At 38.5% G+C, this 18708-nt stretch overlaps 1 protein-coding gene across 1 annotated transcript; it reads right to left on the reverse strand.

Moving 5' to 3' along the window:
* Window positions 1-10664: 10664 nt before the first annotated feature.
* Window positions 10665-12177, reverse strand: LOC109269188 (olfactory receptor 9A4-like). Its single transcript, XM_019453068.2, has one exon. It carries the CDS (start codon window positions 11761-11763, stop codon window positions 10819-10821), a length of 945 nt encoding a protein of 314 aa, XP_019308613.1. The 5' UTR covers window positions 11764-12177; the 3' UTR covers window positions 10665-10818.
* Between the last annotated feature and the right edge of the window lie 6531 nt (window positions 12178-18708).

An 18708-nucleotide genomic window follows, 5' to 3' on the forward strand; every position in this document is an offset into this window, starting at 1 on the left:
TCTAGGTGATGGTCAAATCCTGGAACATTGAACCCTACACGTCATCCTTACTGGAATTGTCTAGACCCAACTTCGGGTAGTAGAAAAGCAGCAGAGGACTAAGACCAACACCCCTGCTTTCCCCAGAGTGTAAACTTCCATTGTACAGAGCAGACATATCTACAAATGAGAGCTCTGGAGCTCTCTGGAGATAATTTCCCAGGGCAGAATCATTCTTCTCTAAATCCATGTGCTTTGCAAAATGTTGGGAGAGAGGAAAGGTGGCACCTGTCCCTAACAAGGATAGATCTGAGGCCAGTAGCCCCTGTGGATGTCTGGATCTCGACCTCTCACTTTTCCATCCCATTACTCAAATATCTCTTCAGAAGACTCTTTCCAGTAACCCTACACCAATTAGGAATAACTTGTTCATTTTTGGACTTTACCATTCTTTGTAGCACTTCTTATTACCTGATATGATATGTATACTAATTTCATTCCTTCATTGAACATTAAGCAAATTCAGCAGTGGATAGAACAAACAAAAATTCCTGCCCTATGGAGCTCACATTCAAGGGGAGGGTGGATGCCAGATTATATACAAGACAAGTAAGTACAATTATGGTGCTAGTCTATTCATCATGCTGGAACAAATATAAGGCAAGGAAGAAGGACAGGAAATCTAATTTAATGTATTCACAGTTCATCTATGATACTAGAATATAAACTGTATGAAGGCAGGACATGTGTGTATATATCTATCTATATCTGTATCTGTATCTACATCTATATTTATATCTATATTATTGTTGAGCTATAAAGTCATGCTGATAAATTTCCCTACATGATAGTTGCTTGGATGTGTGCTATATGGTTAAATAGTACTTGATGTTCATTAAAGCAGCCTGGCCATACCCCGTGGAGCCTACTCTTCTTGATTTGCTTTCATGGCTCACATTACCATTTCCCCTTCCTCCCTTCCCTTACTCACGCCACCTCCTCTAAGCCTCTGAAGGTTGGAATGATGGGAAAACAGGTTAAGAACAGTATTGTGGGGATGGCTCAGTGATCTGCATTGCTAAAATGTCTGTGTATTGGGCACTGGGTGAAAAAATATAGAAGAATCTTAGCAGTGACTGTTTTTAACATTGGAACAGAGGAGAAATAAATCTGCTCTCTGCTGTGTAGAGGGGATTCGGTGATGTCCTCAACCACTCTTTAAGCTCTGGGCCTCCTTTGTTCTAACAGGTAGCCAAGCCCAGAACTCCAATCTGATCTTCTCCTACTCTTTCCTTCCTAGAGGAAAACCCTGAGAAAATACTCACCCCCATGGAGGGGCCTCTCCACCCTTCTCAGACTCTCCAGGACTTGGATAACTTGTCTGGCTACTGCTGATGCATATACAGGGGCCACAGCAACTTACTCAACAGGAGCTGAGCAGAAACTCCAGAAATAACAGCATTGTGGGAACTGAGGGTCTCTTTCTCTCTCCTTCCCTCCCACTACCCTCCTTCCCAAGGGGACTTAGTCACTGAGGTACCTGTTCTTAATTAGCCCAGGTTCAGGGCATCCCTAAGCAATCAGACTGCGGAAAGCAGAACAAACTTTTAGTTATTCCCTTTTTTGACCAATTAAGGGTCAGAACTTTTGAAACTTTTTGCTTAATGAAGAAACCTGAAATCTCACCAATCACAGGCTTTCAATACCAAAACTGCCTCCTCAAAGGCCCCAAGTCTAGGATTCAAGAGACATCTCAGACTCTAAGCAGATTACCCCTTCTGCCCTATATCCTAGACTCTTCTCTGATTCTCTTAGCTATTCAGAGAAAAAATCATCCCCTAACCCCCAATAGGACACATTACAATTGACATCTAAAATGTGCACCAGTATCCTAAAAGCATGCATATTGGTCTCAGTCAAAGCCTTAACTTCACCAGAAATCCCCTACAAAGCCTGTTTCCTCCTTCACTCATTTCATAGAGAGGCTCCTGCTCCTAACTCTGAGGACCTTCCAGAAAACTGGGGAGAGTTTCTGCCTCCAAATTGTACTTCGCTCTCTGCTACTGTCTCAGGTTTCCACTCTTCTGAACACACATGCATCTGTATGCATTCAAGCAAGATTCTTACATTTATTTCTATGGTGTGTCCATGTTTGCCAGCTGGGCACTTCAAAGTGGGGACAGCATAAGGACAGACAATGTAGGCAGTTATATTTACAACCTGAACCAACTGACAAATGTAAATTGTAAGTCTGCTTTATGCTAGAGCAAGACAGAAAAAATGGCAGCTACAACCATGTATCTGGATTTGGGATTTCATTTGAAGTATACCTGTTAAATCTGAGAGGGTCAATAGATGAAGAAGGGTATAATTTGGGAATAATCTTCCTTCCCATTTCTGATGTTGCCAAGCCCAACTAGATTGCCATATAATATTAGAAAAAATTTATAAGTATGTATCTGCATATTCTTTATAGAAAATCCTGTGAAAATCTATTTTAAAACCTTTTCTCTCTCATTAACAACATATAAAAATAGATAAAAATAGATATATATGGGAATGCAAGCTGGTGTAGCCACTCTGGAAAACAGTTTGGAGGTTCCTCAAAAAATTAAAAATAGAACTACCCTATGGCCCAGCAATTACACTACTAGGTATTTATACAAGAGAAACAGGTATGCTGTTTCGAAGGGACACATGCACCCCAATGTTTATAGCAGCACTATTAACAATAGTCAAAGTATGGAAAGAGCCCAAATGTCCATCGATGGATTAATGGATAAAGACAATGTGGTGTATATATACAATGGAGTATTACTCGGCAATCAAACAGAATGAAATCTTGCCATTTGCAACTATGTTGATGGAACTGGAGGGTATTAGGCTAAGCAAAATTAGTCAGTCAGAGAAAGACAACTATCATATGACTTCACTCATATGAGGACTTTAAGACACAGAACAGATGAACATAAGGGAAGGGAAGCAAAAATGATATTTAAAAAAGCGAGGGGGACAAAACACAAGAGACTCTTAAATATTGAGAACAAACAGAGGGTTACTGGAAGGATTGTGGGGGGTGGGGAATGGGCTAAATGGGTAAGGGGCATTAAGAAATCTACTCCTGAAATCATTGTTACACTATATGCTAACTCATTTGGATGTAAATTAAAGAAAAAAATAGAAGCTCCTGTAACAGGAAAACTAAATGAATAAAAATTTTAAAAAATAGATATAAAGCCAAAAAAAATAGATATAAAGCATATCTATACATGTTGCCCACTTTTATCTCTGCATAGTGTTCCATTATAGGGATGCCCATTCTTTATTAGTTAGCCCTCTGCTGATCATTGCTTATTGCGTTCATTTTATTGTGAAAAATGATGCTATAAATATCTTTATACATCATAACTCCATACACATTGATATTTCTGATAAATCCCTAGACTGGGCACTTATAAGGTAGATATGTCAAAGGTATTGGTTTCTATTAACACCAATTATACTCCAAAGATTTTGGATTGATTCACACTGACACTAAGACTGTGTGATAAGAGCACTCTTGATTTCCTGATCTGCTACTAACCAAAGATATGATCATAATTCATTTAAATTAAAGACAACTATATTAAAATACCTTAAATGAGAAATCAATTGGAAAACCTGCTGAAGTAGAAAATGTTTTGAAAGTTAAAAATTACCAAAACTGATTCAAAAAGAAATTAAACATGTTTCCTAAGTATTCCTAATATGGAAAATAATTGAATTCATAATTCAAAATGCTCCCACACAGAAAACTATACTTTCAAGTGGCTTTACTGGTATATTCTATCAAATTTTTAAGGAAGAAATATTTCCAATTCTACATAGAATTTTCCAGAAAATTGAGCGCAAGGGAACGCTGGTCATTAATTTTATGAGGTCAGAATTAAATCTTGATACCAAGGACACTGAAAGAAAAGAAAACTAAGAACCAATATCCTTTGTGAATATGAAAGGAAAAATCCTTAGTAAAATATGAGAAAATAAAATCCAGCAATACTTAAAGAGAATAATGTGCCATAACAAAAGGATGGTTTTATTCCAGATATGCTAGGTTAGGTTAACATTGGGAGATTAATATAATTCACCATATGAACAGAAATAAAGAGAAAAACCACATGGTCACTTAAACAAGAGCAGAGAAGACATTTCACTAAAATCAACATCCACTGATGAAAAACTCTGATCAAACTAGGAACAAATGGAATCTTCTTTAAACTCATAAATAGAACCCACCAAAAATCTAATTCTAACATGAAACCTAATGATGAAAGACCTAATTTCTTCCTCCAAGATAGGGAGGAAGGCAACAATATCTGTTCTCACCAATTCTATTCAACATTAAACTGGACATCCTAGCTAATGCATTAAGGCAAGAAAATGAAATTAAAAGCATACAGTTAGGAAATAAAGAAAAAATATTTATTTGCAGATTACATAATCCATTATGCAGAAAATCCTCAGAGATCCACAAAACAAAAACAAAACCAAAAACAAAAACAAACAAAAACTTCCCAGAAATAATGAGTGATTACCAGGCCCACAGGACAAAGGCCTCAATATATAAAAATCTCTTGTATTGTTACATACTAGCAAGAAACCAGAGATGGAAATAAAAATTATAATTTATAATAAGATGCAAAAAATGAAATACTAAAAGATAACTCAACAAACTGTACATGACTATACACTTGAAACTATAAAACATGGCTGATATAAACTGAGAAATACCTAAATAAATTAACATTGTATTTTCATGAATCAGAAGCTTGAATTTTGTTTAAATGCCTTTTTTTATTAAATTAGTCTCTAAATTCAATAAAATGTCACTCACAATCCCAGGAAGTTTTTATTTTAATATTGAAAAGCTGGCTCTAAGATTTCTATGCAACTATGAAGAACTAAGAAGAGCCAAAAGATTTTTGAAAAAGAACAAAAAAGGTGGGAGACTCACAATACCTTATTTACAACTTAATTTAAGTTACAGTAATCAAAACACTATCTTACTTACATACTATAATTAGATCAACAGACATAAACCAATAAAATAGAATAGAGAATTCAGACACAAATGCCAACATACATCTTTAATTGATTTTGACCACATGAAGTGTTGGTGAAGGTGTGGAGAAACTGGATCTTTCGTACACTGCTGGTGATATAAACAACAACAAGTAAACATACACTTACCCTACAAAGCCATAATTCAACTTCACTCTTAGATATTTTCCCAATCTATAAGAAAACACACACCACAAAAGACATCTTCATGAATGCAATTTTATTCACAATAAACTCGAAAAACCCAAGTAATGCTTAATAAGTGAATGGATAAATAAATGGTACATTCATACAGTGGAACACTACTCAGAAATAAAAATCTATTGATAGATGCACCATCATGGATAATTCTGTACAGGGATACAGTAAGCAAAAGAATCCTGACATAAATATTATTATTTCATTAATAAGCTCAAGAAACAAAAAATCTGATCTATAATAACAGAAAACAGCCTGAGGTTAAGAATGAAAATGCAGATTTATTCAAAAGGAGCACAAAGAAACCTTTAGGGTGATGAACATATTTTATAATTTGGTTGTGATAGCTACATGTGTGTATACATTTGTTAAAACTCACTGAAATTTACACATCAAATGGCTACATTATTGTATGAAAATTAACATTAAAATGTTGCAAATATTTTTTAAATAAACCCAAACTATAACAGGAGAGGGCTCATCATTAAGGGATTGATGGGTAGAGAAATGAGGTAAGGTTAAGTGAAGTATAAAGTTATATTAAGTATAAAGTATATAAGGCTTTATATACTTTAGGGTATACTGAAGGCTAAAACAGAATAGGTAGACAAAGTAAGGTATGTCGAATATGGTTGTGGATTAGGTGTGAGGGTGGGGAAAGTTAAAAGAACACAAGGTGAAGACCAGGCTTAACTAACCCTAATGGATGTCAGAATGTAACAAATTACGTAATTTCCAGACCATTCTCCAAACAGATGTTCTCTTTGACCATGATCTATCACCTTTTTGAGTAACTTTCTGCAAGCACCTCTTAAGTTTACAAACAAACTTTAGTTTGTAAAATGGATGACAGATATAAACCACCAGTAAAGCTTATAACATGAGAGCACAATTTTAAAATATTTGTCTTTGGTGAAAGTTAAAGGATCTCAAGACAGTGAACAATCGTGGATAAACTATTGAGATGAGAATCAGGAACCTGAATGCTAATTCCTTTTCATACCCACTAGCTATGTTATATTCAATTCGGTGTGTGAGTGTTCAACTCTCTGGCTTTGGTTTTCTCTTCTGAAATATCAGGGCAGTGAGGTACAGGATGTCTGACCTCTCTTTCAGAATCTCTACCTTGCCCAAAGTGAAGGGGCAAGGAGCAGAAACTGAGCTAGTCCTTGAGCCTTGTAATGATGCACTGAGCCTCTCAGCCTCCTGCTGAGGCTCTCCACTCATTACCTTTGGTCATGGAACCCCTCTGCAAAGCTAAACTTTTTGTCAGAATCAGCTCTTTCCAGATAACATCATGGGCATTCATAGACCACACCAGACTCGGTACCTAAAGTTACCCTTGCTTACTGGATTGTTTATGTGAGTAAAGCTGGTGACTGCCCAAACTCAAAGTTGGCCAAACCTGAAGGCCATTCCATGTCTATATTTTTTCCATATTCCACATAAGTATACTGCAGACACAGGCAAGAGGAGAAGTCAACATGGACCAGAGAAATAAAGAGCCATCTTGATGATCTAGGAGGACAGATAGGGTTATTACCCCAAGTGCTGAATGCCTGCCCACAAAAGAAGGGATGAGAGGAAATTATCCTTACTTGCCTGCCTCAAAAGTCTGCTAACTGACCTTCACGTCTGCCATCACTTCCCTCTTTCTACTCTGTTCTCCCCATAACTGCTTGAGTGATCTTTTAAGACACAGATTGGATCAGGTCTCTCCCCTGATTAAAACCTTCTCACTGCTCATTGGTCACTGTCCCGAGTGCCCTAAGGATCTATATGATTTCTAGAAATGCTTTTCTCTAATGTCGTCTGTCTTTCCCTTCCTTCACCCCATGCTGCCCGGCAGCACTGACATTCTTTTAGATCCTTCAAGGGCTTTAGTGCATGCTCTTAATGCACTCTTAATGTGCTCGCTCCATTCCCACCCAGCTTTGCCTTGTTCATGCCACACATCAGTTAATGATCACTTTATTTTTGTAACTTTTTAAAAAATGTTTATTTATTTAATAATTCTTTGAGAGTTATTATAAATAATCTCCTTGAGAGAAGAGAGCACAAACGGGGAAGGGGCCAAGAGACAGGGAGACACAGAATCCAAAGGAGGCTCTGAGCTATCAGCACAGAGCCCAATGCCAGGCTCAAACCCACAAACCGTGATATCATGACCTGAGCTGAAGTTGGATGCTTAGCCAACTGAGCCACTGAGCCACTGAGCACCCCATGATCCTTTCTTATAGGGGCTTTCCCTAACCTCCACAGACATATTCAGGTTCCCTGTCAGGTGTTCTCCAAATACCCTTGTAGTAGATGCTATGTGCCTTCCCCAGACCTCCCTCAGGACCAAGGTACTTGCCCCCCACCCCATAGCTGAGGTTATCCCTAGAAATTGCCCTCAGTTAAGCATAAGTGCCTCCACCAAGATTATAGCCTGTCCTCTAAGGTAGCCTGTACCCAACGACCTGTAGATGCAGGAGTGCAAATGTCCAGCTCCTGTGTTTGAGGTAGGGACACAAGTCAGCACAATTCTAAAGAGCCATCCTAGCTCCAGGGCTCCCGGTGGGATTGGTTCCTCCTGGGGTTGAAGCCTCTGTGGCAACTTCATTACCAGTCAACTTCCCCCCTCTGCCCAAACATATTCTCCCCCATACCTTTACAGGAATTGTCTCAAAGATCACTCCCAGACTTAAGACAACCTCACAATTTCTTTCCTGAATGATCCACAGTTTTAATTATATATTTTGTGTGTGTGTGTGGTTTCACTCTGTATGGTGTATCTCTTCGCCAAATATGCTCTATCAGGGAAGAGACCATGCCCACTGTGTTTCCCGCTATATTTTCAGCACACTGTATGAAAGGTAACTGTTATTCAAAAAATGTTCTTGCTGAATGATCTGTTCTTAATATTCAATCAAGTTGGACTCTTTCATAGTTTCAAAAACCATTTATATTTTTCTTTATTGAACTTACCAATTTAGAAGGGAACTTTATGCACAAATAAAGCAAAACTTTATTTTAAAAATTAAAAATTGGGGCACTTGGATGGCTTAGTCAGTTAAGCCTCTGAGTCTTGATTTCAACTCAGGTCATGATCTCATGGGTTCATGAGACTGATCCTTGTTTCAGTGTCTGTGCTGATGGAGCCTGCTTGGGATTCTCTCCTTCTCACTCTCTCTCTGTCCCTTCTCTGTTCACATGCACTCCCTCTCTCAAACACTTAAAAAATTTTTAGTAACACTTTATTTATTCATTCATTCATTTATTTATATTTTTGTAGTTAAATATTTTATTCTTATGTGGTTAACTTTAAGTCTTTTAGTATCCTGGGGTCTGTGTTTTCCTCAGAAAAGTCTATGTTCATAATCCAAGTAACTACAAAAGGAGTGAAGAAAAATGAACATAGTTGCAGAGAAATAAGGGTGTCTATTAAGTGCACTAAATACAAGCTGTGGTGACACTAGAATAGGAGAGACAAAGGAGAGTAAGAAATTTTCAAAGAAATGATGATCAAAAACTTTCCAAATTTCATGAGAAACATTAATTTACACACCCAAGAAAATCAATGAACTCCAAGTGAAATGAATTCAAAGAGATCTGCACACAAATATATAATACTAAAATTACTAAAAGACAAAGAACAAATCTTTAAAGCAACGAGAAAAAAATGATTCCTCACATACAAGGAGACTCCATTAATATTAACAGGTGACTTCTCCTGGAAACAGTTAAGACTAGAAGGTAATGGGATGACATATTTAAGTGCTTAAAGAAAAAACATGGTCAATCAAGAATCTTATATCCACCAAAACTACCTTTCAAAACTGAAAGCAAAGGAAAGACACATAACTCCCAGAAAAACTCAGGGCACCAGGGTGGCTCAGTTGGTTAAGCATCTGACTTTGGCTCAGGTCATGATCTCATGGTTCTTGAGTTGGAGCCCTACACTGGGCTCTGTGCTGACAGCTCAGTCCCTGGAGCCTGCTTCAGATTCTGTGTCTCCCTCTCTCTGTCCCTCCACAATTCTCTCTCTCTATCTTAAAAATAAACATTAAAAAAAAACCTCCCAGAAAAACTCAAACAGAAAATTTGTTGTTAACAGAGTCTTCATACAAGAAATACCAAAGAAATTTGTTCCAACTAAAAGCAAATCATCCCATCATCTACTGCTGGGTGGCTCAATATCTCCACCCAGTTCAGGGCTGGCTGGAGTTGCTGAGTGTTACCATTTAATCAATACCTTCCTGGGGCACCTGGGTGGCTCAGTCAGTTAAGAGTCTGACTCTTAAATTTTGCCCAGGTCAAAATCTCAGGGTAGTGAGGTCCAGCCCTGTGTCACTAATAGCATGGAGCCTGCTTGGGATTCTCTATCTCCCCTCCTCTCCTCTCCTTTCTTCTTCTTCTTCTTCTTCTTCTTCTTCTTCTTCTTCTTCTTCTTCTTCTTCTCTCTCTCTCTCTTTCCCCCTCCACCCACTCACATACATTCTCTCTTTCAAAATAAATAAATAAACTTTTTTTTAATAAAAAATAGTGAAAATACTTTTAAATTCCTCCTTTGTTCAAATACCTTGCTCCAACATGATGAGCTTCCTACACTTGCATTATCATAAAACCATGCCTTGTATTCCTGAAGAGCTGCAAGTTGAGAGGGTAGCTTCTCATTTCTGTGGTTCTCCCCATGGAGAAAATCTATGACAGGGTACTGAGACACTTGGATTTCAGAGACAAAGAACCACAAGCATCATGAAGCCTAAAGTCTGAGTCTGGAAGTAGTCTCAACAAACATAGTAGATTTAAGCAGTTGTACAACACAGGATGCTTTCTCTAGAATTAGTCATTTAATTCTTACTTGTCTCAATCCCCATACGTCCCAATACCAATATGTCCCAAAATATTTCATATCTTTACATCGCTTAGACTTACTAAAAGTATTCCAATCCCCGTATCTCCACTCTAGATTGGCTCTGTGGCATAGAGTATATAACATTGTATGTACTTTGCACTAGCAATGGGGCCAGCAGAGAAAAACCAGCAGAGAAAGGAGAACCATAGAATATTTAAAGTGCATACAGCCATTGCGTCAAGAAATTGCACAAAATACAGGAAAATCTCTACAACAGTTGATAAAGAAACAAAGTGAGCATCTGCCCCTTGGGACTGATTATGCCAGATGCCTCCCCACCCCTTCTTCCCACATTCTTCCTTCCCTAGGAAATACATCCTCAAAAATGCATTGTAGGAGAATTAATTGAAGGATACAGAGCTATAAACATGTGTGTATTACCTTTCTTTAATCATCCCATTTCCCAAGGATATGCCTCCATGGTTCAAGAGGGGAACCATCACAAACTGAGGAAAGAGATTCTAGTGTGCAGAGAATAGGTTTCATTTTTATCTGTCTTGTCTTCTTCAACAGCACAGATTGGAGGTTGTACAAAACTGATCTTTGAAAAGATGATAATTATAAGAGAGGAGCTAGGGTTTTCTAGGTTAGTGAATAATTTATAGTGAAGACATTGCCACCCAAAACTGATGTAGAGAGATTTAATCCTTTACCAGTCGACAGCAGCGTTTCATACCATCCCGAAGGGCCTCTTTGACTTTGTCATTCCTCAGGGTGAAGATGAAAGGGTTCAGGAAAGGGGTTACCACAGAAATAAACAGGGAAACTATCTTGTTGTACTCAGCAGCCTGTGTTTGCTTAGGTTTCACATAGAGGAACAAGCAACTGCCATAGCCGATCACAACAAAGGTGAAGTGAGAAGCACACGTAGAGAAGGCTTTCCTCCGGCCCGAGGCTGTGGGGATCTTGAGGATGGTAGAGATGATGTAGGTGTAGGAGACTATTGTTGGGGTCAGTGAACCAATGATAATGACAACAGCCATTAAGAAGAGAACAAACTCTGTGAAAAGAGTGTCACCACAGGATAGTTTGAGCAGTTGCCCGCGTTCACAAAAAAAGTGGTCTAACAGATTTGACTTGCAGAAGGTAAACTGAAATGTGGCATAGACTGGCCATATTTCAGAAAGGAACCCAAACACCCATGACACAATGACCACCCAGATGCAGGTGTGGCTGTTCATAATGATGTTGTACCTCAAAGGGTTACAGACAGCCACGTAACGATCCACAGCCATCGCTCCCAGTAACACAAACTCTGTGGTCCCCACAGCAAGGTACAGGAAGAGCTGGGTGACACATGCAACCAGAGATATTGTCTGCATCCCAGGGAGCATCAATCCCCAAAGCAGCATGGGCACAGTAATAGTTGTGATCATGATCTCCAAGGCAGACAAATGACCAAGGAAGAAATACATGGGAGACTGCAGACGTTTATCCACACAGACAATCACAATGATGACTGTGTTTCCCATTAATGTCACTGAGTAGAAGAAAAAGAATATGGCAAAAAGAATGTGGTGTAGTTCTTGGGACCCAGGAAAGCCTAGAAGGCAGAATTCAGTGGCACTAGAGAGATTGTTCATCATTTACTCCTTGTTTCTGTTTGTCTTAAAACCTAGAGCTCAAAGACTGGTAACATGGCGCCACATAGTCCTGTTCTCCAAAGAGAAGGAAGACAGGTTAGGATGAGAAAATATTTTCAACCTGAAAACCTGGTGACATGCCCCGACTGCAATGCTCTGCACAAGGTCAGACATAAATGTGATCACCTTCAATCTAGCACAAGTCTGCCTGTCTGGAATAGGGGAAGACTCCTGAATCTCTACTGAGGATAAGAAAACGTTCTCTGTCTTTTTACACCACAGGATAGGCCTTCTCTCCAGGGACAGAGGATAAGAGTGTTTAAACTGACCACTTATGAAGCTGTGTTGATCAGCCACACCAGTCCGGGGACTGTGTCATTCTTCTTATGTTAACTGTAGCAGATGACATAACAGTGTTCTAGGTGATGGTCAAATCCTGGAACATTGAACCCTACACGTCATCCTTACTGGAATTGTCTAGACCCAACTTCGGGTAGTAGAAAAGCAGCAGAGGACTAAGACCAACACCCCTGCTTTCCCCAGAGTGTAAACTTCCATTGTACAGAGCAGACATATCTACAAATGAGAGCTCTGGAGCTCTCTGGAGATAATTTCCCAGGGCAGAATCATTCTTCTCTAAATCCATGTGCTTTGCAAAATGTTGGGAGAGAGGAAAGGTGGTACCTGTCCCTAACAAGGATAGATCTGAGGCCAGTAGCCCCTGTGGATGTCTGGATCTCGACCTCTCACTTTTCCATCCCATTACTCAAATATCTCTTCAGAAGACTCTTTCCAGTAACCCTACACCAATTAGGAATAACTTGTTCATTTTTGGACTTTACCATTCTTTGTAGCACTTCTTATTACCTGATATGATATGTATACTAATTTCATTCCTTCATTGAACATTAAGCAAATTCAGCAGTGGATAGAACAAACAAAACTTCCTGCCCTGTGGAGCTTACATTCAAGGGGAGGGTGGATGCCAGATTATATACAAGACAAGTAAGTAAAATTATGATGTTAGTCTATTCATCATTCTGGAACAAATATAAGGCAAGGAAGAAGGACAGGAAACCAATTTCATGTATTCTTTGTTCATCTATGATACTATAATATAAACTCTATGAAGGCAAGGACATGTGTGTATATATATATATATATATATATATATATATATAGATATATATATATATATATATATATATATTATTGAGCTATAAAGTCATGCTGATAAATTTTCCTACATGATGGTTGCTTGGATGTGTGCTATATGGTTAAATAGTACTTGATGCTCATTAAAGTAGTTGGGCCATACCCCATGGAGCCTACTCTTCTTGATTTGCTTTCATGGCTCACATTACCATTTTCCCTTCCTCACTTTCCTTATTCATGTCACCTCCTCTAAGCTTCTGTGGGCTGGAATGATGGGAAAAGAGGTCAAGGACAGAACTGTTGGGATAGCTCTCAGTGATCTACATTTATATAATGTCTACATAATGAGCACTAGCTGAAAAAAATACAGAAGAATGTTAGCAGTGACTGTCCTTAGTACTGGGACAGAGAAGAATTCAATCTGCTCTCTGCTGTGTAGAGGGGATTTGGAGATGAGCCTCTCAATTCTGCTGCTCCACTATTCTACCCCTCAGAAGCTAGACCTCCTTCTTGCAGGCAGCCAAGCCCATAACTCTATACTTGATCTTCTCCTACTGATTCCTTGGCAGAAAGCAACCGTGAGAAGACACTCACCTTCATAGAGGGGTCTCTCCACCACTTCTCAGGCTCTCCAGGATTCAGCCAAGGCTAACTCCTATCTAGTTACTGCTCAGGAGCCAGAGCAACTTTCTTGGGAGGAGCTTAGGAAAAAGTCCAGAAATAACAGGGTTAGGGGAACTGAGGGTTTCTCTCTCTCTTCTTCACCCTCACTACCCTCCTTCCCAAGGGGACTTAGTCACTGAGGTACCTGTTCTTAATTAGGACGCCAGGTTCAGGGCGTCCCTAAGCAATCAGACTGCGGAAAGCGGAACAAAGTTTTAGTATTCCCATTTTTGACCAATTAAGTGCCAGAACTTTTGAAACTTTTTGCTTAATGAAGAAACCTGAAATCTCACCAATCACAGGTTTTCCATACCAAGACTGCCTCCTCAAAGGCCCCAAGTCAAGGTTTCAAGAAGACATCTCGGACTCTAAGCAGATCACCCCTTCTGCCCCTATATCCTAGACTTTTCCCTGATTCTTTTAGCTATTCAGAGAAAACAAGCATCCCCCAGGCCCCAGTAGGACACATTACAATTGACATCTAAAATGTGCACCAATATCTTAAAGCATGCATGTTGGTCCCAGACAGTCCTAACTTCACCAGAAATCCCCTACAAAGTCTGTTTTCTCCTTCACTCATTTCATAGAGAAGCTCCTGCTCCTAACTCTGAGGACCTTCCAGAAAACTGGGGAGAGTTTCTGCCTCCAAATTGTACTTCACTCTCTGCTATTGTCTCAGATTTCCACTCTTCAGAACACACATGCATCTGTATGCATTCAAGCAAGATTCTTACATTTATTTCTATGGTGTGTCCATGTTTGCCAGCTGGGCACTTCAAAGTGGGGACAGCATAAGGACAGCCAATGTAGGCAGTTATATTTACAACCTGAAACAACTGACAAATGTAAATTGTAAATCTGCTTTATACTAGAGTGAGACAGAAAAAGTGGCAGCTACAAAACATTTATTTAGATTTGAGATTTCATTTGAAGAATACCTGCTAAATCTGAGAATATCACCAGGTGAAAAAGGGTATAAATTGGGGACAATCATCCTAACCATGCCTGACATTGCCTGAGCCCAACAAGATTGCCATATAATCTTGGAAAAATTTCCTAAGCATGTATCTGCATATTTTTAACAGAAAATGCTGTGGATATCTGTTATGGCATTTTCTCTCTCACTTCTCAAAATAATCCATGGGTATACAGTCAATCTATGAGAAAGGAGGCAAGAATATGCAATGTGAAAAGAAAGTTTCTTCAATAACTGGTGCTGGGAAAAGTGGACCTCTCATGTGAAAGAGGGAAGTGGACTTCTTTCTTACACCACACACATAAATAAGTTCAAAATGGATTAAACACAAAATGTGAGACCTGAAACCATACAACCCTTAGAAGAAAACATAGGCAGTAATCTCTGACTTCAGCCTTAGCAACATTTTTCCAGATATATCTCCTCAGGCAAGGGAAACAAAAGCAAAAATAAATTATTGGTACCACACCAAAATAAAAAGCTTTTGCACAGCAAAGGAAACCATCAACCAAATGAAAAGGTATCCTACTGAATAGAAGAACATACCTGCAAATGATATATCTGATAAAGGATTAATATCAAAATATATTTTAAAAACTTATATGATTCAACGCCAAAAGCCCCCAAATAATCCAATTTCAAAATAGGCAGAGGACCTGAATAGACATTTTTCAAAGAAGACATAAAAATGGCCAACAGACATATGAAAAGATGGTCAGCATCACTAGTCGCCAGGGAAATTCAAATCAAAACCCAATGAGGGGCGCCTGGGTCACTCAGTGGGTTGGGTGTCCGACTTTGGCTCAGGTCATGATTTCACAGTTCGTGGGTTTGAGCCCGCATCAGGCTCTGTGCTGACAGCTCAGAGCCTGGAGCCCACTTGGGATTCTGTGTCTCCCTCTCTCTCTGCCCCCTCCCTCAGTCATACTTGGTCACTCTCTCTCTATCTCTCTCAAAAATAAATAAACATTAAAAAAAAATTTTAAAAACCCACAATGAGATATTATCCCACACCTATCAGAGTGACTGGAAACAAACAACAAAACAAAACAAAACAAAACAACAAGAAATAACAAGTTCTGGCAAGCATATGGAGAAAATACAACCCTGCTGTACTACTGGTAAGAATGTAAATTGGTATAGCCACTGTGGAAAACAGTATGGAAGTTCCTCAGAAGTTTAAAAATAGAAATATGATATGATCCAGTAACCCCACCACTAGGTATTCACCCAAAGAAACCAAAAACACTAATTAAAAACAACACATATGCTCCCCTATGTTTATTGCAGCAATTCTTTAATTGCCAAGATATGGAAGCTACCTAAGTGTCCATCAGTAGATGAATAGATAAAGACAATGTGGTACACACACACACACACACACACACACACACAAGCGTGCGCGCGCACACACAGAATATTACTTAGCCGTAAAAAAAATGAGATCTTGCTTTGTTGTTGTGACAACATAGATGGACTTAGAGGATTTTATGCTAAGTGAAATAAATTGGACAGAGAAAGACAAATACTGTATCATTTCACTATGTGGGATCAAAAACAAAAACAAATAGAACAAACAAACAAAAGTAGAAACAGATGCATAAATACAGAGAACAAATAGTGCCTGCCAGAGGAGATGGGGACAGAGATTGGGCAAAATGGGTGAAGGGGAGTGGGAGATACAGGCTTTCAGTTATGGACTAAGTTGTTGGGATGAATGGTACAGCATAGAGAATATAATCAATGATACTGTAATGGTGTGTAATAGTGTTGTATGATGATAGACGGTAGCTACAATTGTGGTGAACATAGCATAATGTATAGAGTTGAAATCACTATGTTGTATCCCTAAAACTAATATAACATTGTGTGTCTATTATACCTCAATAAAATAAAACAAAAATATACAATTTAACCCAAAATTTAAGAAGATAATTTCTCCTATCAACACATTTGGCTTTCTTTTTTTTTTAATTTTTTTGCATAGTACTCCATATGAATGCCCCATTCTTTATTAGCTAGACTCTTGATCAATTTTGCCTGTTGTTTATGTTTTTACCATTTAGCCCATTTAGTCTTTTACCCATTAATTATCCCCCCACCCACAACCCCTCCAGCGACCCTCAGGTTGTTCTCTACATTTAAGAGTCTTCTATGTTTTGTCCCCCTCCCTGTTTTTTTAAATTATTTTTGCTTCTCTTGCCTTATGTTCATCTGTTTTGTATCGTAGATTCCACATATGAGTGAGGTCATATGATATTTGTCTTTCTCTGACTGACTTATCTCACTCAGCATAATACACTTTAGTTCCATCCATGTTGTTACAAATGGCAAAATTTCATTTTTTTGATTGCCAAGAAATACTCCATTGTATATGTATATATACCACATCTCCTTAATCCATTCATCTGTCAATGGACATTTGGGCTCTCTCCATACTTTGGCTATTTGGCTATTGTCGGTAGCGCTGCTATAAACATTGAGGTGCATGTGTTCCTTCAAAACAGCACACCTGTATCCCTTGGATAAATACCTAGTAGTGCAATTGCTGGGTTGTATGGTAGTTCTATTTTTAATTTTTTGAGGAACCCCCATACTGTTTTCCAGAGTGGCTGCACCAGTTTGCATTCCCACCAGCAGTGCAAAAGAGATCCTCTCTCTCTCTGCATCCTCACCAACATCTGCCGTTGCCTGAGTTGTTAATATTCGCCATTCTGACTGGTGTGAGGTGGTATCTCATTGTGGTTTTGATTTGTATTTCCCTGATGATGAGTGATGTTGAACATTTTTTCATGTGCCTGTTAGCCATCTGGATGTCTCCTTTGGAAAATGGAGTTTCATAGTATTGTTGTCTGAAAATATGCACGGTATGATCTCGATTTTTTTGTACTTGTTAAAGGCTGATTTGTGTCCCAGTATGTGGTCTATTCTGGAGAATGTTCCATGTGCACTCGAAAAGAATGTGTATTCCTCTGCTTTAGGATGAAATGTTCTGAATATAATTGTTAAGTCCCTCTGGTTCAGTGTGTCATTCAAAGCCATTGTTTCCTTGTTGGTTTTCTGCTTAGATGATCTCTCCGTTGATGAAACTGGGGTGTTGAAGTCCCCTACTATTATGGTATTATTATCAATGAGTTTCTTTATGTTTGTGATTAATTGATTTATATATTTGTGTTTCTTCACACTGGGGGCATAAATGTTTATAATTGTTAGATCTTGGTGGATAGACCCTTTGATTATAATACAATGCCCTTCTTTGTCTTTTGTTACAGGATTTATTTTAAAATCTAAAGTGTCTGAAATATGATATAATGCCCTTCTGTATCTCTTATTATAGGATTTATTTTAAAATCTAGATTGTCTGATATAAGTGTGGCTACTCTGGCTTTCTTTTGGTGACCATTAGCATGATACATGGTTCTCCATCCCCTTACTTTCAATCTGACGGTATCTTTAGGTCTAAAATTGGTCTCTTGTAAGCAGCATATATAGATGGATCTTGTTTTCTTATCAATTCTGTTACTCTATGTCTTTTGATTGGACAGTTTAGTCCATTGACATTTAGAGTGAGTACTGAAACATATGAACTTATTGCCATTGTGTTGTTTGTAGAGTTGGAGTTTCTGGTGGTGTTCTCTGGTCCTTTCTAGTCTTTCTTACTTTAAACCTTTTTTGTTTTGTTTCATCTTTTCTCCCCTCAGAGAGTCCCCTTAAAATTTCTTGCAGGGCTGGTTTAGTGCTCATGAATTCCTTTAGTTTTTGTTTGTCTGGGAAACTCTTTGTCTCTCCTACTTTGAATGACAACCTTGATGGATAAAGAATTCTTGGCTACATATTTTTTTTTATGATTCAGCATGTTGAAAATATCCTGCCACTCTTTTCTGGCCTGCCAGATTTCTGTGAATAGGTTTGTTGTGAACCTGATCTGTCTTCCCTTATAGGTTAAGGACTTTCTTTTTTCTTGCTGTTTTATAATCCTTTACTTATCTGTGTATTTTGTGAATTTGACTATGATATGCCTCGTTGATGGTCGTTTTTTGTTGAATCTAATGGGGGTTCTCTGTGCTTCTCAGATTTTGATGTCTGTGTCTTTCCCCAGGTTGGGAACACTTTCTACTATGGTTTGCTCACATAAATCTTCCACCCCTTTTTCT

Source organism: Panthera pardus, unplaced genomic scaffold (assembly GCF_024362965.1).
Source record: "Panthera pardus isolate Hobbes unplaced genomic scaffold, ASM2436296v1 HiC_scaffold_8, whole genome shotgun sequence".
NCBI classification, from domain to species: Eukaryota; Metazoa; Chordata; class Mammalia; order Carnivora; family Felidae; genus Panthera; species Panthera pardus.

Bases quoted from the DNA above. Each gene is read 5' to 3' on its own strand.
- LOC109269188 (XM_019453068.2), bottom strand. From the start codon at position 11,763: ATGATGAACAATCTCTCTAGTGCCACTGAATTCTGCCTTCTAGGCTTT.